Source organism: Sander lucioperca, chromosome 21, assembly GCF_008315115.2.
Source record: "Sander lucioperca isolate FBNREF2018 chromosome 21, SLUC_FBN_1.2, whole genome shotgun sequence".
Taxonomy (NCBI): domain Eukaryota; kingdom Metazoa; phylum Chordata; class Actinopteri; order Perciformes; family Percidae; genus Sander; species Sander lucioperca.
In genome coordinates this window covers 25,804,678-25,827,478 of record NC_050193.1, presented here as the reverse complement: position 1 = coordinate 25,827,478, position 22,801 = coordinate 25,804,678, and the positions used below count along the sequence as shown (strand labels likewise).

The 22,801-nt window shown below is 39.7% G+C and overlaps 2 protein-coding genes and 1 non-coding gene across 4 annotated transcripts in view; all 3 read left to right on the top strand.

The window, feature by feature from the left end:
• Positions 1-1,710: 1,710 nt before the first annotated feature.
• Positions 1,711-16,467, top strand: LOC116063854 (plexin domain-containing protein 1-like). Of its 2 annotated transcripts, XM_031318842.2 has the most exons (14): positions 1,720-2,003; positions 10,042-10,208; positions 10,488-10,631; positions 13,305-13,374; positions 13,499-13,621; positions 13,698-13,816; positions 13,906-14,005; positions 14,112-14,207; positions 14,328-14,409; positions 15,232-15,292; positions 15,381-15,501; positions 15,648-15,683; positions 15,762-15,919; positions 16,043-16,467. In XM_031318842.2, exons 1-14 carry the CDS (start codon positions 1,925-1,927, stop codon positions 16,154-16,156), a joined length of 1,470 nt encoding a protein of 489 aa, XP_031174702.1. In that variant the 5' UTR covers positions 1,720-1,924; the 3' UTR covers positions 16,157-16,467. The 2 variants fall into 2 exon arrangements, with proteins under 2 accessions (XP_031174703.1, XP_031174702.1); XM_031318843.2 differs by lacking the exon at positions 10,488-10,631 and having other exon boundaries at positions 1,711-2,003.
• trnac-gca lies at positions 12,692-12,763 on the top strand. Its single transcript has one exon. It is a non-coding gene; the product is annotated as a tRNA-Cys (tRNA).
• A 636-nt stretch (positions 16,468-17,103) lies between the features above and the next one.
• The window catches only part of lasp1 (LIM and SH3 protein 1), a 28,101-nt gene continuing 22,403 nt past the window's right edge, over positions 17,104-22,801 (top strand). The window contains exon 1 of the mRNA XM_031318657.2: positions 17,104-17,436. Coding sequence (XP_031174517.1) covers positions 17,368-17,436 — 69 coding nt within the window. The 5' untranslated portion in view covers positions 17,104-17,367. The remainder of the gene's footprint in view (positions 17,437-22,801) is intronic.

The following is a 22,801-nucleotide window of genomic DNA, read 5'->3' as shown; positions in this document are numbered from 1 at the left end:
CTGGTAGTCGGAAAAACAACGTAATCACGGGGGCGGTCCCTGTCATTCCGAGGTGGCATGAACGCGCCATTACATCCATGGTTGACACTTTTATATATGTCAATGGGTTGACACCATAGACTGTAGCCTAAAGACATGAAGGCTGACAACTTGGCTATAAATCGGTTTTATGATGTGACAACGCTATGATTAAGGTTTGGTTAGGCTTAGGTACAATAAGACTTAGGTTAGGTTACAAATAAGTATTTATGGGAAACATCATAATCCGAATCAACTTTATCGGCCATGTATGTTGACACATATAGCCTAATAATGCCTAGTCTAGTGAATACAGTGAGCGAGATATAAAAACATCTACAGTAAAGCAGCAGAGTAGCCTATCATTCGTGCTGCTCCCAAGCAGATTAATCAAGTGAACATGTCCCCTCTGGATGTTTACACTATAAGGTCTGGCCTTCTCTGGCTTTTTGGTCATTCAAACCATTCTATGTGGTGAAACTTTTCCACTACTTTATGTATCAATGTCTGTCTAAATTCCAAGGAGAGTTTTTTTTTTGTTTTTTTTTTTAGTTTGACAGTGCAGCTGATCTAGAGTGCACCAACATGTCAGATAATTTGTCCTGTCAAAAAACTAAGACCTAACTTCTCATAGACACATTTGAGCCCCAAGAGATGTTTTACCAATAAAGTAATAGAAATAGAAAAATATTATAAAATATTGGCGCTTCATATCATAGGCTACCAATGGAATAAAGAACATGCATGTTGCTTAAACAATCATACTCTCATACTTTTAAGACATACTTAAAACAATACATAAATTGGGATTACTATCAATCAAACAAAATTTTCATATTAAGTTGCCCTTTTTTGCACGTAATTCATATCTCAGTGTTCAAATTGTTCCCTTACTAATCTGCTGCTTTTTATCCAGGTATTGGCTTTTATCTGGATTCACCTCATCAGTGCACTTCATGAAAGAACAATGATAAGTATAACATACCAGCGGTCCTAATAATACAAAATAGGGAAATATAAAGGATATGAAAACCTCTGTGTATTGTTTGTTAAAAGTCAGCATGACCTTTCCACAAAATCCACACCTGCTGCTGTGCCCACTGTATGCTGTGTTTATGGTCTGCATTATGGGACGGGGTACTGATTGCCTTTCCAGCTGTGAATCCAATAAACGCTCAGCTGCAATTTTCTTTGCCAAGGATTCTGTGTTTGTTCTCAGAGTAGATAGAAATGATGAAAGCGGTGGCTGAGAGAGGTGGTGGAGTCAGCCACAGTGCTTGTAAACCTCGAGTTTTGTCAGTTTTACATGCCATAAAAAAACAAGGCTTTTACATAACCACTGGAAATTAAACTGCAGCTAAAAGAGACGTTTTTGTTCCATGTGGGCCACAAAAGGATGTTGTTGTTAGAGTAGAGACACAATGTTTTGAGGAGTCATAAACAGACTTGACATGGAATATATGTATATCATAACTAGCACTGATTTTAGCCCTGGCATTGTTAGCATCATGATCACCATGTCTAATTTCAGATGTCAGATTTCTCAGTCCTTGCAGCCGGTTTGGACAGAGGGAGGCGCCATTCACACTGCTGACAGTGAAACTCCAGTGGATGGATGGATGTTTAAATCCCAAACAGAGGAATACATAGTCTCATTTTATAAAATAAAGGTGCAGATGTTCTGCTCCAAAGCCTCATCAACTGATCCCTGTCAACGGATGAACAGCAGTGAGGAGGAGAGAGAGGGTGTAGTCAGAATCAGGGGTGTGTGGAGAGAGGGAGCAGGATCTGGAGGGAGGAAGAGAGTAACGGGTGGAAGAGGGATTCAGAGAAAACTTGTTTTTGCAGAAGAGGAGGGAGAAGAAGACAGGAGCTGAGACAAAGCCTTTATTTTTTTCTGGCCAACATGTATTTCAGTTTGGTGATGCTATTCCTCTGTCTCTCCCAAACAGAGCTGGCAAGAGTTTGGCTTCAACAACAAACAGGTGAGCTGTGTGTATTCTCCCTCCATCATCATTGCTTTAATATTTTCAGTCACACAAGGTTACATGTGTAGCAAGTCTGTCTTGCAGCTTCTCCACTGTTTATCTTTTGCTCAATTGGCATTTCATGTTTTGAAATATGTGCAATTAAACTCTGCCTGCAAATGTTTTTTCTTAATTAGCTGTCCATTTGTTCTTAAGTTAAAGGAATAGTTTATATTTTAGTACATTTTTATTTATTATTTTGTATGATAAGGTTGTGTGCATGCTACTATTTCTATTTGAACTTACTGTAAACCCCAGAACTTCAGAGTCTTCTTCTGGAGAAGCAAATGGGCATGCCATGCCCTTCTTTATTTTACGCACAAAATTGAATGACCTAGTATACAATAAAATTACCCTCTTCCACAAGCATGCGACTGAGTCTAAACAACAACCCACAAACAGCCTGTCCCAGGTTTAAAATTAGACATAGGCTAGACTTTGTTTTTCTCCTTGCCTCCCTGCTAGACTCTGGCAGAAAATGTGAGGAGGCTTCTGAGCTGTTGGAGAGTGGATTTATCTGTTACCATATAGGGCACGTTTTAGGAAGTGAAGGGGCGCAGAGTGATGTGCAAGATGTGTGTTTGGGACATTCATATTCATTTATTTTTATAGCTCTGAGGAATTTGACTGGTCACTCTCTACAAACTCCTCTCCTGCCTTATCCCTACATCTCATTAAATCATCCAATACTCTTCATGACTTCTTCTGTAGAGGGAAATGTGTTGAAGAGGAAACAGCATTAATATGCAGGAGGTGCTTCGATATGTGCTTACAAAATAAGGGGTCAGCTATTTGTACCTAACATTATCTTCATTTCCTTTGCCTAATTTGCTCTTATCTGCCTTGTCACTCAACAGTGTATACTGGTCAGTTTTTAAAAATGACTTTGGTCCTGAGGGAGCCATCTACACCATCCGAAGCAGACTGTAAAAACACAGAGCCCCAAGTTGAAAATGAATTGTGTACCCCTCAGTGACCTCAGTGTTTGGCCACTCATCTCTTGTCCTGCTGAGAAGTTTGCTTAACAAATAGCCTGAAGCGGATCCAGACATGTTGGAGCTAAACTGGAAAAATGAGAAACAAAATGAACAGGATTGTGTTGTAAGATTGGATCATAGATAAGATGTTATTGTCTGTGGAGCCCAGATTGACTTTTATTTTTGACTTTTATTTTTTATAAAAGTAATTTGCAATTTGACTTGTAATAAGCAAAACATGCTTGTGTTTTAGGAAAAATAAAGTAGCAAGAACAAAATCAGTGATCTGCCAGCAGCGGAGCAACTTGCTCTTTGAATCATGTTGTAATTTGGAACAGTGTTGGTATGGGAAATGGTTTTGGTCTGAACTCAGTCTTTTTTTCTTTTATTTATCTTTTCAGATCGTGAAAAGCAAAAAATAAAGTTTCTGGCTTTTCCATGTGGAGATTTGGTTTCAACATAACAGAAGAAGAGTGAGGCAATAGGTGCACTCATTAACTGTTAACAAGATTTGACCAACATTGGAATGTCTTTATAATTTGATTGTGAAATGTGACTTTAGGGACTTTAAGGACATCCCTCTTAGGGATGTCCTAAAATAAATTAAATTTGTTATTTATTAAAGGAGGCTCCTCTCAAAGCATTAATATATGGAAAAGTGTTACTGTAGTATGTCAGCAGCTCATTTACTGGCCAACATACTAAGAGATGTACCATATTACCAGCTATTTAATAATGAAGTTGGTGGAGTTTAGTTAAATATGCAGATTTCTTTTCTTTAATATAAAGCACTCTTTAAATCTCCAGGGCCAAAGTGGCTTGGCTATCTGGATGAAATTCATTCACTGGAACTGAACTAAAATGTTGCCCATCTGCAATATAACCACACGCCTCTGCTCAGGAAGGGTGTGTTCTCTGAGGCCGCTCTGAGTTGACCACTAACAGAAAAAGGCCACTAAATGTTGTGGTTTGGTAGCTTGGTTTGGTCAGTTTTCTGTTCAGAACATCTGCCCTTTCATTGCCTAAATTTGTCAGAAAGTGGTTCCTGTTTTACATCGCTGGGCTTTTTACATATACTTGTCATCCTTTGCTTCAGTGCTGCTCTCATTGCCTCAAATTCTTTTGAAACCTTTACACCCTGAAACAAACATACTGAATTGTGCAACCCTCATCTGTGTTCTTGTCCAGGGGCAGCTTTAACCAATGACACTTTTCTTACTTTCTGACCCACTGACCCATCTGGTACAGTGAGGCATGGGTTAGCTGTTTTGCACACCACCCTGCTCTTTTCCTAAAAGAGCAAACAAAACCAGGTCCATCTTGATTCACCACTTAGGTATTCTGTTGCAATCCTCTTTCATTGGATATTTTTGAGAGGGGGGGGGGATTTATGAAAAGATAGGACAAGTATTACAAATCAATGCTAAATCTACACAAACTGTGCAACTGTTAGCCGTAAATTTAATTAGATTAAAAAAAAAATATGAAAACCTCAAACGTCTAAATATCAAATCACAATTTAAATCAGTCATAAGTAATCTTACTTTAATTCAAAACATTCTACAAATAGATACATATGGGGGGGGGCATATACTTCTATTTTTCATGTAATCACAAGCCCAATTATTATGACTTTAGGGAATATCAATATATTTCAGAGGCATCCAAAAGATCCAAAATGTCCGATTCTTACAATAAAGTGTAAATACCAGTGTTGGCCATGTTTATGAGTATTTCTACTGTGAAAATCAATTGATCAATTTGAATATTACCCAGAAAATCTGAATGGTAGAGTTTTCACAATGTACTATTTTCCATGAATTGTTATAAGATACCCAGCAGTATAGGAGCAGAGCTCAGACTATTGGAAATAGATGAGAGGAGAGTGAGTTTTTGTCAGCTTCTCCTGGATGGCATAGACAATATGACTCGCATTTCATTGTTTTGGTTATCTGCCGGTGATTTCACTACTACTGGCCATGACCTGACTAGATATTAGAAGCCACAGCTTCATATTTCGCATCTGCACCCCTCCCAGCTTTTATAAATCAGAATATGTTTAGCCTATCTGCTGCACTGCAGACCTTAACAACTGTGTGCGCACCATTTCTTCTCTGTTCTCATAGATGCCTTAACAGGGCGGATCCAGTGCTCAACAATCACACATCTAGGCTTAATATATGAGCTGTCACGAATGCATTGACGCACCACTTAACTGAATCAAAGGGTGGAAAGAAACACTAATGAACAAATACAATAAGCTTCCTATGATGTCAAGACATTTGGGCTGTAACTTTGGCAACCTGTTAAAGCATTGTAGTTTTGACGGCTGTGGAAGACATCAGTGTTATAATTGTGTGAATGCAGAGTGATGTCAAAAGCATCACCAGCCAATGTCCCACACAGTCTGAACTCTGGGGGTTTGGCACAGGACATAGCTGAGAGACCAACTGGTCTTTGTTCTCCTCCCACAATCAGGACAGAAATGCAGGCATTAAACCAATGTCAACTAATATTTTACTGGCATGAGAGGAGCTGCACTGGGTGCTAGCACCCATAAGGAGTTGTTTTAAGCTAAGCTAAGTCAAATTTCATGTTCTTTTATGTGTTTTCTTGCAGATTTTCCAGTTTTTTGTGAAGACAAATGCCCTGAATTGAGCGGAGGCTCCCCGCTTTAACTGCTTTCTGTTTAACAAACAAGAAGGATTAAGTTCTAGTCTGTTAATGTTCTCATTTGCATAGGCTAGTAAAAGTGGGAGTGGGAGGTATGTCTGCACCCGTGGGAGTTCACTGTTGTCTTTTCAGGCTTAGAAAACATGTATAAAATGGCTGAATTTAAAGCAGCTGGCTTAATCAGGGGGCAGGTCAGTCTGTGGTGTCTTTTCATGTCCATTTTGACAACACCTTGTAGTATAATGTGGGTTTGATTGGAGGTGGAGTTCAGTTTTATCATAATGCCATGTTTTTCACACACCTGTGAGTTACGGCCGCATCCCTCAGTAAGTTATTACAAACTCTTTTTCGTTTGCAGAATGTGCACTCACACACTTTTAATTACTTTACCCCCAGTTCATCTTTACTCAGTCTGGGATGATTTATTATTTTACATCAAGCATTAAACAAACAAAAATCTGTGATGGCATATTTTTTTTATCTTAGCCACAAGCAAACTGAAATCAAGACCCACGAAATGAATGCATTGCATGGGAGTTTTTAAGATGTCATTACAATTTATTTATTTTAGGTGTGTACGACGAGAGCACACACTTCTATACAGGTGGCTTTAGCTCAGTGGAGGAACATGGCACAAATCGTGTAAAAGTATGTTTTTCCGTGCCTAATGCTTCTAAAACTTCCTCTTTCAAGTGCAGGTGTCAGATTAAAAGTGGGTTAACGTTACAGTAAATAAAGTTAAAGTTAGAGCTAGCGGCCTCCAACTCAAGACTGCTTCAACTACGAGTATGGCTGTATTCCACGTTGTTCTGCAGCAGAACGACAAACACGTTTAGCTAGTTTAGTCCTGACAACTTCTAAAATGCTATATTTCATCAACGTGTTTAAATTTCAACTCAGTCTCAGTCATCTTGTTAGTGGTTGATGTTACTTTGGGGGCAACTGAGGGGGGCGGATCAGTGCCAGTGCTGCTAATGTTAACCATAGACTGTACATAGAAGGATGTTAACTAACGTTAGCTGTTGATTTAAGCTAGCCTTAGCATGATTTGGGGGAGCAAGCAAACTTCGTGCACAAGTAACAGTGAAGATTGACACAGTTAAATTGAGGGTTCACAGGTGTTTGAGCATAGGCTTCCTAACCGGACCACTTTAAGATCTGGTAGAGTCACCCTGCTCAGTTTTTATCTGCTCAGTTTTCAACAAGTCCCGACATGAAAACACCGGAGCAGTAGAGACGAACTCTTCGCGGCAGCCAAGCTGACCACGGCAGGACATTCACGGTGTTTCTGACGGGAAACCGAACACGACGGAGTGATTATCTTGGCTTTTTTGTTCGTAAAATTTGCCAGCGCCGCTTCAAATACCTCCTGTCGTTCACTGAAAGCCAGAAACAAAAAAACAGCAAACGTTAAGGACAAGAGGCCGCACTGATTTAGGGTTAGATGAGACACTCCGCGAAAGGAGAGCGCTGTCTCGGGGTATTTATAGGCTGCTGCGTGACGTCACTTCCGTGTACCGTATTGTACTTAAAAACCCGCGTATCACCGTAATATTCCAGATTCTAGATGGATGGATGGATGGATGGATGGATGGATGGATGGATGGATGGATGGATGGATGGATGGATGGATGGATGGATGGATGGATGGATGGATGGATGGATGGATGGATGGATGGATGGATGGATGGATGGATGGATGGATGGATGGATGGATGGATGGATGGATGGATGGATGGATACTATGCAAAATTACTTGAATAATGATCTGGCATGCTTCTGTCACTTAGCTCTATTTTCTAAACATCCTTAGCTGAATAAAGATGTTTTATGTGGAAAAATTCACCCTCTAAATGCAGCAGTGGATTACTCAAAGTACTGTTACCTACTTGGGTACAATTTTGAGGTACTTTGCTTGAGCATTTCCATATTATGCTTCTTTATACTTCTACTCTGCTACCTTTTGGAAGCCATTATTGTTTTTCTACATTTATTTGATAATATTAGTTAGGCTACTAGTTATTTTTGCACATTCAGATTATTAATACAAAATATAAATCAGCTAATAAATTATAATGTATCATAATAGATTAAACGACATACAAAGTACGCCTAGTAGTAGAACCATCTTTACCAGCTGCAACATAGTGATATTTACACATGAACTCCATTGATATATATTATTCTTAACTGCGCAATTTCGCATAATGAGGGATTTTATTTTTGGTACTTTAAGGGTATTTTGATGCCAATACTTTTGTACTTTTACTTAAGTAAGACTTTGAATGCAGGACCTTTACTGTGGTATTGATATTTTACTCAAGTAAAAGATCTAAGTACTTCTTCCAGCACTGTCTAAATGTATTATATGATCCTACCTTAGCACCTGGAAATAGATAATAAACAAGTTGCCAGCAATTTGGGAGTCAAATGTTTAAGTGAGGTCTGAATATTGTTCAATAACATTTAAAATGTCTCCAAAATAAGGTCACCTTAATTTAGTCATGCCTTGAATGCCTTGTTAACCTTTAAAACAATAAATAGTCCTTACCCTGTGTATGTTATACATTTGTCTCTCATTATGAAGTCTTGAATGTTTTTTATGAGTACACATACACTTTTTATCACCTGGCTTGTGGAAATAGAGGAAGTATGGAAATTGTTCAACACAAACAAAACGTTTTTACATAACTTCTCTTAAAGCAAACATTGTATTTGTAACAGAGTGGAGCAGAGTTGTTTTGTGAAAGCCAAATCTATTTTCAATATACAATCTGAAAGTTTACATATACATGTATGGTGTATCCACTGGAAGATATTTATTATTACCATTTATTTATTAATTTATGAGACTATCACTAAGCTACTAACCCCATTTGTTGTCATAGGGGTACAGCTCAGTGGCAGAGGATTTGACTGCAGATCAAGAGGTCCCAGTTCATTTCTGGGTGCCACCTACATGTAGCATGTATCATACCAGTGCATCTGCATTTAAATACTTTGAAGTGATATATATAAAAAGACAACAATGCAAGTTTATTTAAAAAACAGCAAGTATATAACAACATATGTTTACGTAGTTCATCATAAAACAACAACGAAAATATTTAATAACTGAGCATTTAATAAATTAGCCTATGTATATCCAGCTGATTAAACTGATGATCAGTTACTTAGTTTAACATTTCTGCAGACTATAAAGCAAAAAAAATCCTCAAAGCTTTCTAAGCCTACATTGCCTCTGCTCTGTCAACGGCCAACATAAATGACTCTTAGAAGCTTAGTCAACACAGTTGGGCTCCAAATGTACAGCTGTACCAGTGACCGAGGTCATTCAAGGACCAAGATGTCCATAAGTCCACATCCAAGTCTTTGTGTACCAGCAGACATGCATTTTCCACAGTGAAAACCACAGTGTGGTTTTAGAATCGAGCCATACTATTCAGTGACCCTCCGCCCACTTTCATGGCATGGACTCAACCATTCTCACCTAAGATTCCTCATTCATTCCCAATCATGGTCCAAACTCACCTGACTTTACTCACTACTAATCATGGCCTACTCTATAAGTCCCACCCATTTCCTTTGTCCTGACTGGCCTGAGGCAGCAACATGAGGGCCCTCTGTCCTCACGATTCAGAGGAGAAATCGGTTGTGCGTGAAAAAACCCGTCAAGCCTTATCATCTACCTTTTCCCTGAATGTGTGCAGAGTAAATAAATGGCTTAAACAGAAACACCTGTTGTCCTTCATACATTAAAAACCAATCCAAAGATAGATTATACAGTGGTGCTAAAAGAATCTCCTAACATCAACTAGGAATATGTGACTTTCAATATGTGACTTGAAGAAACACAATCCGTCAATTAAAACACCCAGAACTGTTAAACAAAGCCTACCTACCACAGTCTGCTTACTAAATATGGTTTACATTGTTTGTAGGATTTGAAAGTTCCTTCAGAGCATCACCAAATGTTTTCATTCAACAATGGCTTTAACTGACAAGGCCAGGACTGACAATAGCAAAAGCAAATTCTAATTGCTCATTTGGCTGAGTGGCTGACTGAGCCACAACTGTAAACATCATTCATCGAGACAGTGGTTCTCTTCTTTTCAGTGGATTCAGGATTTCAGTTGGCATAAAAGAAAGATGCAAGTGCTTATATCATGACATCCCACAATGACCAGCACAACATACTAACACATCATTAATTGAGACAGTGGTTCTCTTCTTTTCAGTGGATTCAGAATTTCCGTTGGCATAAAAGAAAGATGCAAGTGCTTATATCATGACATCCCCTAATGACCAGCACAACATACTAACCTGATATTCATTATTTTGGACAGACATTTGGTACAGTGTGATCTCACAGCAGCATGAAGACTCAATTGGAGGCGACAGTCATCCTCGCAGAGCTCAGGGGTTATCTTCAGGCCCCGCTAGGATCAGCAGGGCGGTCCCGGGTGGAGGTCTAACCATCAACACCCTGCCAGACAACATGACACGTGTAGTGGTGAGAGCTGACCCACAGTGTTTCTTATGACTGTAATGGTTTGTGGCATGTATTTGGCTTTTGGCTTTTGGCTTTTGACGTGTTCTATTTGTTTTAGTTGGAATTAAACACTGTCCTCTTGTGGAAATTGAGTTTCCTTGTTTCCACTCACTTTGAGAAGTATGACAGCATATGATTTAACAATGTACAGAGTGAACTTTTGATTCCTGTAGGACACCCTCCCTAAACACTGTCACACCATTACCAGCTCTGATCCTCTGTGTTTTTCTTGTGTGGAAGGAGGATTCTGGGAAGTATTACACATGGTGTAGCTTTGGCCCAGAAGACCAGCGCACACGGGAACTATGGGTAGACATGAGTGACGTCCGACATGGCCAAGTTAGAGTTCATGGCATTCTGTCAAATTCATACAAACAAGCTGTGGTGAGTCTCACACATAACAAAATACATTCCCTTTCTTACTTCCTTTGTAGGTTATTAGTAAAAAAAAAAAATTTGTAGAGGGTGTAGCTCAGTGGTGGAACATTTGACTACAGATCAAATCTAGGAGGGAATAGTTGACATTTCATCCATATGGTCATTTACAACACAATCAATATGCAGCGTTGTGCCCTGTTGTTAAAGTGCCCATATTATGAAAAAAACACTTTTTCTGGGATTTGGGGTGTTCTTTTGTGTCTCTGGTGCTTCCACACACATACAAACTTTGAAAAAAATCCACCCATGCTGTTTAGAGTGAGATACGGTTTCTGAATGTGTCCTGCCTTCAGTCTCTGGGTGAGCTGTTCAAAATCGGCACGGCTTGTGACATCACAAGCCGAAACGAGCAGGCTAACCGCAACCATTAGCTCGTAGTGTTAGCGTTAGCATGCTAACGCTAGCATGCTACCTCGTTCTCAATAGCAAAGCACTGCTACAACACACACAAGTTCACCATAATCTACAAAAGAACTACTTACATGTGCGTCCTCATTTAGAAGTCTCACAGCTAATCCTGCCTTGTAACTGACCGAAGTTGTAGAAACAGCCTTTCTTTTACTGTCTATGGAGCTAGCTAGCTGACATGATCTACATCTGAGCTACTGGGCATGTGCGAGTGCAATCAAAGTACAGAAGAAGAAAAGAGGTCTCACTCTGTAGCTAAAACAGAGACCAGGTGAAAAGAGGATCTGCAGCAGTGAGAGAGAGCGGTGCAGTACAACAAAAATATGGTGTTTTTTGAAAATTAAACCATGTAAACCTATTCTGGTACAACCTTAAAATACAATTATGAACCTGAAAATGAGCATAATATGGCTGCTTTAAGGGGTATAGCTCAGTGGCAGAGCATTTGACTACAGATTAAGAGGTCTCCTGTTCAACTATGGGTGTCCCCTATATTGTAAAGAAATGCTGCGTGTACATTGCATTACTATTAAATTGTGGAAGGTTTAAATGAAGTTGCGCTGGAATCCTCTCTGCTCATGCACACCAGTTCAAATTCAACTCTGGGTGCCCCCTACATATTACACAGCTGCATTTAAAGACTTTGAAATGATAACCCTGTTGTATTAACTTTCTATGCAAATACACACTAGTAGAGTTCAATAAACTGCAATGCAGCAGCAATTACAAGTTCACATTTACTGACTCTCCAAATTTGTTTCTACATGTTTTATGTGAATAAGAACAAACCAGGAGATAAGTTGATGTAAAAGTGCAAAAACATACAACTCATCTCTTTTATGTCCTAGGTAAAATGAAGTGCAAAAGTTGAACACTGTAGAAAATACAATATGGTAACACTGCTAGGGGAGCTAAGGGACTGGGCAATGCCAAGAGCTACAGGCCTGCCAGAGGCTGTCAACACCGCTCCAGTTTTGACCTCTATTGTCCAACACCTGGCACCTGGGTAATACATACATCTCACTTTAATATGGAAAGATGTGGTGGATCAGGTACAGGGAAGTGGAAAGAAAGTACTTTGGCTTTATAGAAACATTCAATCCAGGTTACATAGTTGGAGAAGCAACAGTTCTTACATCAGATTATACATTGTTGAAGCTAAACAGAAAAATGTGCTTGCAGTTTGGGAAATCAAAAGACAGGTGTTTTTAGTATTATATTAGACAGCTAAAGCTACAGTTGAGGGTTATCATTTTTATCAATGGTTACAGCAAGGACAGTTTTCCAATTTGCTTTTTTGATCTTGAGACTGATAATGTGGATTTTAAAAGTGAATCATGGTGTTTTGGATCTCAGTTAGCAGAATATCTGTTTTGAGAAGTACACACCCAGTTACCTCAATGACCCGCTCCTATACAGCCAAGTTGTGTCTATGTTTTAACTAGATCATTGCAATATAGTTACATCAGACTGCATGCTGAGGGAAATGTTAATCCTGGATTGGCTGCTTGGGAGTCCGAGACAGAGCCTGCTAGTGTACACAAGTGCCTGTCCCTGTACAAACAATATGTCATGATAAAAATATGTTGTATTGGCATGGGGGTATAGCTCAGTGGTAGAGCATTTGACTGCAGATCAAGAGGTCCCCGGTTCAAATCCGAGTGCCCCCTCATTTTCAGGAAAAAAACTGGACATTCATATAGTCTGATTGTTCTAACCTACGATATTGAATGATGTTTAACTGAGTTATAATTCTGAAGATTTCAGTCCAGGTTCATTTGACAACAGTGGTTGTTAGTGCTGAGGGATTGCTCTGAAATGGCTGTAGGATAGTTAACAGTCAAGTTAATATCATTTACATAGTACAGACACTAACACAGGATTACTTGCTCCATCAATTCCTGTAAACCCATTGTCTGTGGACTATAACTTTAAAGTCTAAACATACAGGAGGTGGAGTAACTAAATGAGTAAGAGTGAGTGAGAGAGAGAGTTTTATAAGAAAATGACCGTTCAGTGAGAGAAACGAAATTAAACAGCTTTTACCTGACAAGTAAGCCTTTTGCAGCCTCTTTATTCCATACAATGCAAATGTACTCATTCTCCCTGCTTTAGGAGCTGATCAGGATTCTATTCTACAGTACCGTAGAATAGCAACTCAAAACATAACCTCAATTTCTGTTTCTCTCTCTGACTATCTCTACTCTGCAGAGGGTTGCCCTGTCGTTTGACTTTCCTTTTTATGGACATTACTTGAGGCAGATTACCATAGCAACTGGAGGTACTTTTTGATTTTATAACATATGTTCAAGTGACCTTTCCTGCTTTATGTTTAGAGCAGAGAAGTGCTTTTGGAAATCATACTACTCAATGCCTTACATATATTTCCATCTGGCCATTTTCAGGGTTCATCTTCACAGGGGACATTACTCACCGTATGCTGACCACAACACAGTACATCGCCCCTCTAATGGCTAATTTTGACCCCAGCTACTCCAAAGAATCTACTGTGCAATACCTGGATAATGGTAAGATGGCACCTGATATTTGAACACGAATGTCTGATCACTTGTCAGACTCCTGTTTGACATTTACTGTCTTCAGGTGAGGCGTTTGTGGTCCAGTGGGAGCGGGTCAGACTCCCAGGAAAAGAGTCAGGAGGAGCCTTTACGTTTCAGGCTGCACTTTACAAAACAGGAACCATCACGTTCAGCTACCGAGATGTGAGACACACCTCTGCTCTGTGCTTTAATTTAGGTATCTTCCTTATTGCTGCATGCATAAGTGATTCCTCTTTTTGTCGGTTTATCAGATACCTCTGTCATTAGATGTGATGGGTTCAGCTGAGCATCCAGTAAAGGTCGGTGTGTCTGATGCCTTCATGGTCATGCCACCTTCTCCTCAATCACAAGGTCAGCAATAATGTTTATGTCTGTCTGCCACCAAAAGACATAATCAGTCTTCAGAGAGTCTTGTGAAACCCCTCAGGTATTTAACCCTGTGATATCTCTAACAAAGATGCCCAACGGCGGACGATTTATGAGTACCATCGGGTTGAGATAGACACTACAAAGGTCACCAGCTACTCTGCTGTTGAGTTCACTCCACTGCCTAGTAAGTGAGCCATAGCTGTCATCAATAAAGGATTAGTTTCACTACTCAATATGTTAGACTGCATCAACACTCAAACCCTAAAACTTCAGTTTTCTTGATTGTCTCTTTCTCTCTATTCAGCCTGCCTGCAGCATGACAACTGCGAGCTCTGCCTGTCATCCAACCAAACCTCTGGTTGTAGCTGGTGCAATGTACTCCAGAGGTGAGTGGGACATTACCGTAGCCCAAATGTTCTTATTACAGTTTTTAAAGGTGAATAGAGTAACAAAATTACTATATTGGTTTAAAAATTAACCAAGACACCACCATGAAGCTTCACCAGTTGATTACGAACATTAAGGCAATTATTTTTCATATTACAAGTTTTTTGAAATGTTGTGTTTGAATATGCAAATGAGGTAGTATCTAATTAAATATGTACTAATTTGTATACTTTCCCAGAACACAGATCTGAATATAAATAAAGCCAGGTTCAAAATTCTTGTTTCATTTTGTTGACATTTCCAAGGTTTTAACAGAGGGGATTTCAGATATCTCTTTTTATCACTTCCTAAATCAGAAAAAGGAATACAATGTTATATAAATATGGCTCTGAATTATATATGAACAAACCATCTGTAAAAATCTTCAGAATATACATAAGAAAAAAATTGGAAAGTTTGGAGTTTGTAAGTGCTACTGAAGTGGAGATTTCTGGACCTGTGAGAACAAACTAATTTGGAGAAAATGGCCTTTGAAGATATGTATTGTAAAACTCCATGCATTCTTATTGGAAGTCACTATTTACAGACACAATATCTAATCAAATCCTGAGCATCCTTATATCTTACCCTTAGGAGAAATATACAGCCACAAATTGATTGAGTATTGTAAAATAAACCCAGATATGTATTTTGGTTGTTTTCTTTCCACTAGTCTGAAAAAAAAGACAAAATAGCCCAAAATCTCAAAACTGACCAGTGCATGAAAACATACTGCCTTCAGTGTCTGGCCTTTTAACCTTATACAATATTGTGTGTTTTAGGTGTTCAGATGGCATGGATAGACACAGACAAGAATGGTTGGACTACGCTTGTTCAGAAGAGGTATTGCTGGATATCAAGAATGAATATCTGCTTATTTCCCATTTTTCAGACTCATGCATGTATTATATTGTATTATTGTATATGGCAGAGCAAAAATGCAACCTGTGAGGATTACTCCAGGGTCGACAGCTCCACTGGTTCTGCTATCACACCAGAGATCGAGGAAGTGACCTCATTGACTCCTCGACAACAAGGCTGTGATAGTGACGGTGAGGCTGCGCTATTTTTTGTGTCAGTACAATATACATTGCAGTATAACGTATGCAGTATTTCACCACATGTTGTTGCTCACTCAATAAAAATAGATTTAGCCATGAAATAGGTATGGAAATGACTGCTTTCTGTCTTCTTTCAGATAAGACCAAACATCATATATTTAAGACTGGCAATGGTGAGTTCATACTTGTAAGAGCCATTATAGTTAAGCTTTATGAAGGGATGTAATTATGGGACTTCATCTTTAATACAGATGTGAGGACAGATTCTTCAACCAAGAGTGATGGGTTGGCTAACACTGGAGTGATAGCCGGAATAGCAGCTGCGCTGGTGTTACTTTTGGCTCTGACACTGGTAGCTCTTTACATCAACTACCATCCTACTGCTGCATCACCACTTTACCTCATCCAGGTGAGCACTGAATGGGTCCTACACCTGCCCTGACAAGAGCCAGGTGTGCTTTAATTACACACATCCACATCAAACGTCACATCAAATGTAATTTTCTGTGCTTGTTTTTTTTTTTTTTTTTAGCGACGCAACAACTACTGGCCGTCCTTGAAGTTTCAGAAGCAACAACCTGGTTACACAGAAGTGGAAGGAGAAGGTCATGAAAAAGACAGCATTGTTGAAGCTGGGCCATGTTGAAGTGATGGTTGGAAATGTGGATAAATATTTGCATTGAACTGATTTCTACAAATGTTCAAATATATACATTTGTCCGAAGCCAGTTCAACTTTTACATTCAGTTCATGACTCCATTGTAAAAAGGTGCAATTGTTGCAACAGTTTGTGTGTAGATTATAGCTGAATGTTATATGATATTGAAATATTTCATTAGAAATGTATATCTCTGTCTCCCTTTAAAAAAAAACTGTAGGCCTATATAATGTGACTGCAAATGCATGCCACAAGGTTGACAAATCTTAAATAAAATACATAAACTATGCTGTTTTAAATCAGACAAATAAATATCTGGGCTTGCTTCAGTTTCAGTTCCTGTTGCTTTTGATGGTGAAGTTGATTATTTTAAGCTCCACTTTTTGTTTTACAAGAACATAGGCTACTGCACAGTTTCTGATAAGTACTTCAGCTTGCAAGGCTTTTTTGTTTTTATGTCAGATTCAGCAGTATAATGCTGTACATAATACGGGTGAAAATCCCCAAAAGAAAATGTTATATAGGCTATATACATGGGGATACAGTACAGAGACAGTACAGCTCTTTGGTCAGCAGGCGTCATTCTAACCCATCATATGGACGTCAAGTAGGACATGATGCAGTAACGTGGCAGATGTGTAAAAATTTGATTTGAGAATACTGGATTGGTAAAGCCCCCAAAACCTGCATCAATAAAGATGATCGCATGAGTTTGCTATGCGTGAACAGATGGGACGAGGACAGACATGTTGCATGCACAAGGGTCGACCTGGATTTCTTTACAGTTACACAAAACTGTGACTGTGACGCAATACACCAGTACTTAAGTCTTAAAATATGTGTATAGAAGTTCCTGTTCCTCTAAAATAATGATCAAATGTTTTTTGCAAGTAAAAATTGGAACCTCCCACGAGCCTCTTCCCTTTTCGGACACGCGCAGTCGAGGGAGGGAGGGAGAGAGGGGGGAAGCGGGAGCGTGCTTTCCGTGTCTGGTTAGTGGACTGACAGCCAGCTGTGCGGCTACAACGACAACAACAACCTCTTGGATTTGCTACATACAACTAGATAAGTGTTGGTCTGCTACTGATCATAACCGTACACTATATCTAGTTTTTGAAGTGAGGACTCGGCTACACAAAGCTACAACCAGTACCATCGGCGGTTTCCGTGCTAACTAGCTAGAAGAGCATTCCTCCAACATGAATCCGTTGTGTGGCAGATGTAATCTAGTCGTTTACCCCACGGAAAAAGTGAATTGTCTGGACAAGGTAAGAACATGAGAAATCGAATTACTTTGTATTCTTCTTTTACAAATACTCTTAATACACATTCCTTCTTTTGTACCCCGACTGCACTTATTTCTGCTCTCCTAAAATGACACCTTTCATATATTTTTGTGAATGAATTGAACACCCCAACAGGACAGGTATTTCGTTAGCAAGGCAAGCTAACAGCTAGCTTAACGTCTGAAAGGCGATGGCACAAGAGCGCGGACCAGAAACGAATGCACATCTTATCGTGTGAATAATGGACTACTTTTAAGAAAGAAGAATTTGACATTTTTATTATCAAGACAATGACTCAAGGCAACGATATTGATTCACCCTAAAACAGCGCTTCATAGTGCTTGCGACAGTCTGGTTTGGGCCTCGCTGGCACAACTGCTTTGAAGACAACTGACTGATACCGTTAGCTAACGTCTCTAACCTTTTCTTTTCCTCGTATTGTGTAGTCGAGGGATTTACCTTACAAATACTCAATTAAACAGGACTTCTGATAATAATATAGTTCCATAACCAATCTTTTGGTGTGCCGCGTGGACTGATTTGACTGGTTTGTGTCCAGTTCACCGGTTAATCACAGCCAGGGATCATCAGTGGAGTCGCCTTGATTAGTTTCTAGAGTTAATCAAAAGCAGTAGCCTAATCTCAGCCAAGGTGCTAATCGTGTCAATTTTACCCATAGTGACTCTGCCCAGGTCACCAATTCACATGTGAGAAACAATTTGGGTTAACATTGATACATCACATCTAGCTCCTGTCACCTCTTTAGCTTTAGGAAGGTGATCATGTGTTGATTATTGCATTTAGGTCCTATTGAATGCTGCTGCACTCAGTTAAACTGTAACTTTGCGACAAGATACATGTAACGCACTCATCTTAATAGGTGGGTGGGGTCTGCTACCTTTGGCATATGAATAGCAATGTGTATGTATTTTTACCAAAGCAGGGCTTGGGGCAGGTAGATAATGTCTAATAGACGTCTGAATGGCTATTGAAAACCAATCCCTGTTGAGACGTGCTTATCTGTTGGGGTTGACTGACAAGGAAGGTGGGGAGAGAGCACACAAAGCACATTATCTAAAGTACCATCAGCTCTTGATTGGATGCATTATTTCTCTCTGCAAGGATGTGTTCTTGAATGCACCATGACTAATGTTTTCCCGAAGTGCTCTGAACTGGAATTGATTTCTCTCTGAACCCCTCTTCATGCACAAGCGATCCAACCCTTAAAAATACGAGTCATGTTAGCAGGCTGGTATTGATGAGACCCAAATTGCCACAACTACAGCCTGAATGGGCTTTGGTATCTGGCCTAAAGCAGAGTGCATTCCAGCAGACAGACACTCCCATAAAACGTGCTCTGTCAGAGGCCTGCTGTGCCGTCTCCCTGCTCTGAACCAAGCACAGGAGAGTAGCCTGCCGTCTGTCTTTGCTGCCATTCCGCATCAGCGCTCACCTCTTCAGCCACGCCAAAACAACCTCCCCTTTCCCTTCTCTGTGACACACACACTGCCTTTCTTGTTTGTTTAAAGCAACCGAGGCCACATTGGCTGGTGATTTTTTTCCCGTGTGCTAGGCTAGCTCAGGTATAGGCAGGGGAGTCTAGGTTTCTGCCACTTCTTCTATTGGTATTCTCAGCCACCGATGAATACCTTTACCTGACAATCTTCTTCTATGATATTCCTCTGTGGTGTAGAGAGAGGCTGAGCCACAGAGGCTTGTCTGTCTCTCAGCTGCATTCCAGTATAGCAGGGCTGGGCCCAGCAGAGGGAGCGGGTAGCCGAGCACATGCAAAGACAGGAAGTGGATTTTGGTTGAGGCTCTTGTTAGTAACAGGTTTGCCTTGTTATGTGGCTTCCCCTCAGTACTTAAAATACTTGCTAATTGTAAGGAGTTTAGAGCTGATTATTTGGGTCAAGTATGAGGCTCATATCTATCAGGTTATCTTTTCGTAGCTGTTGAAGTGGCCTTTAGCCAATAAGGCTTGCAACAAGGAAGTGATACACTAGTGCCTGATATGTAAACCTAACCAGTCAAAGTGGTCACATTTAGCTTAATGTGCAATGTCTGGAGGAGTGAAATGATTTGTATGTGTGTCACTTTAAGATTAACAGCCATTTCCAGCACCCAGGAAGTGTGTATGTTTTCAAGATAAATGGAGTGATCTGCAGTGTGAGTGGTTAAAGCTCATCTCTCACTGAAACACTCATCTCTGCTGGAGTGTCTGTGTACTTAACTATCTCTACGAGCTGTCTGCATATGGTATGTCTGAATCACAGAGCCTGTTCCTACCTGCAGGTAAAGAGATACAGTTCTTCTACATCTTTTGATTTATTAATATTTAACGGTGCCATTACGCAGTAGATTATAAAGCACTGTGTAACCAGTTCCTCTGTAGTAAATCAGCTACTATTTCAGTGTAGTAAAAAGTCTCAAAAGTCTATAAATAATGAGAGAAACTGACGTGTTCTGAAAGCTCATCCTTTAATAAGTAATTATGAAGCACAAACATTGCTACTGGCTCTTGAATATATGTTTTGGCTCTTGACCACGTTAGCAATGTCAAAACATCTTGATAAGTGTTTATGCACAATATTGGCATATTTCTTCTGAGGCCCTTATGCTTGCTTCAGACAGCTTTTATGCAACAAATGATCTCCCACATGGCACCAAGTATCCTAGATAAGACACAGCCTCACTCAAAACAAAACTCTCTGTTAGTGTAGGAGAAAGTTCAGAGAAATATGGATGGACAAAAGCCAGCTGGGAGGTTATTTGCTTTATATCAGCATGGCAGCGAAGGCTTTTACAATGCAGACCGACAAAACAAATGCCAGTGTTTTCAATTATTCTGCTGTCTTGCTTTTGTTCCCTGATGTTGTACTCACATAATAATCAATTGCAGGAAAGAATTCCATCACAAATTGTATATAAACTTTAAAAGATGTTTTTTAGTCGTGTTTCAGTTGGGTATGTAGCAAAAAAAGGTTGCGACACAAAGTGGTTCACATGATGTTAAATGTGACACAGTTGGCATTAACAAAAGTGTGTGTAGTAATCAGATTTCATACACCATTTGCTTCACACACTGATGTATCTGTAGTTCTGTACTCCAGCTGCAACAGTTACAATTGACTTGGGTCCATTTTTATTATTTAGCTAACAAATTGGTAGCTGTGTTATTTGGCTTTTCTGGTTAAGATGTGAGCCTCAATTGTACTGCTGCCTCTCAATACCAGGAAATTGCTGGAAAAAGGGGGTTAAAGGTCAGAAGAGTACAGTATGCGAGTTGTGCAGCTCTGTACAGTCTTTACTGAATGAAGTCATGTGAAATCAAAATCTAAAAATTGGGTTTATTACACTGTGCTACATATAATCACTTTATTCCTTACTGTTTATATTTCAGTGTTTTGCAAATATAGTAATTTATCAACCAGTCTTGTGCAGTTCTGATTATAAATGGGGAGGATTTAGTCACTCGTGGACGGTGTGAACACATTTCCTCTGACTCCAGATTTAGAGGAATTTGTCTACCGCTTTGCCTATATTTAGACAGATTATTCTGAGAGCTGATTCATGTTGCCCAAATGCCACAAGAGGTGAGGAATCTGTCCAGCCATCATCAGTCACCTCCCTTTGATGACTCACAGTCACACAAACACACATTACAGTCAAAATCACCTGAGGTGTTGACTCCTCAGTGAGCAGCCAGGTACTTCTCCTTTGTGAGTTTTATCAGAAAAAGGAACTGGTTCACACATTCTGTTTGCTCTCCCAATCAGCTTTATTTTTACCAGCACAAAAAATGTGACCTGTGTTGCTCTGGCTTAAAATAAAATGTATAGAAAGTAAGGCAGAGAGACAGTTGTATCTAATATAAGCACCATACAACATGACAACATGAGTGGACGTTTTGTAAAGTGAATTTATACAGATGATTTATGACATGGCAGAAGTGTTTTGTCATTTCACCTTTACTTTGCTCATATCCCATCTTTTTGCTGGGATTTTTGTGTTTTTATTACTGGTATATCTTGTTGCTGGGGCGGCAGGATGTGTATGTTACTAAGTGCACATCACAGTCTGGAGTGGTTTTGGAAAGTGTGTTAAGTGAGTGCATACTCTACTCTAGCATTGTATGTCTGTTCACATCGCTTTCTGTCTGCTAGCCAGCAACAAAGCTCTTGGCCTGGATCAAAATGAATGGCATCAGGTAGGCTAATAATTAACCAGCATGCTTTAATGAGTTAGTTTCCTGGATTAGCACCAGCCAGATGTGGGCATTTTGTCTTCAGGCATGTACTGCCTTATGCAAGAATAATCTTTCACACATTAACAGAGTAAGCTGCTGTAATGCCCCACCACATGTGTGTATGTATGACGGTGGTTTTAATTTATTTAGCTACTTTTGGTTAAGAAATAAGCATCTGAGTCAAAGAGCCATCACAGCATTTTTCAAACTGTGGGCCTAATCAGCTTCTAGAAGCATTAAACAAAGAGGTTTAGACTGAAGTGAATTGCTACTGATTTGACCAAAAGTTATTAATCATTTCATCAGGCTCCCTAGGCATGTCTGTCAGCGTTATAAGGCGCTAAGTTCCTCTGATGCTTAATTTGGTGATTACCAGAAGACTGGATCGTGAAAACCCACTTAACACAGTCTGTAGATTAGGTCGATTTATTTTTTCCCCCAACTAAAAATAACGATATTGTCAGAGATTCTCATCTAATCAGTATAGAAAATAACACCAACCAAGTCCTGGTAAATTTGCCTGCTCTTTGAGTCACTTGGTAGGTCCAACCAGTGTTTATATTACAAACAAATGACGATGGTTTGGTAAAATATGTTTTTGTGGTTCGTGGACCAAACGAAGTGAGGAATCTGCCCTGTTTAGATTACACACTAATACTAATTTAGAAAGTGGTTGGTTGTTACAGCAGGCCCGCAGCATTTTAATGCCTAAAACCAGTCACTTAATTGTCTCCTATCAGTCTGTAGTTGGTCAGACTCCCACTAACAGTCCCTCTGTGTGTGATGTGTTTGCGTACATGGTGTCTGAAATTGTGTGGGCCTCCCAGATAGCTGCAGGGTTTTCTTGTATTTGGTTCTCACTGCGAGAGAACTGCGAGGCTGACTGAGCCATATAACCTACATACAATACTACACACATGTACACACAGTTAATTTTCACACACACGAGTACACATGTGCCCTTGAGCTGGGCTGATGCAGGCAGACAGTGCCGTTTTTTTTTTTTTTTTTTTATGGGTGTTTTATTTCTAGGGCTCCGTCTCTGCATTGTCCTCATTTTCCAGCTGACTGCCAGATTCTGCCTCGAAGAGTAAGGAG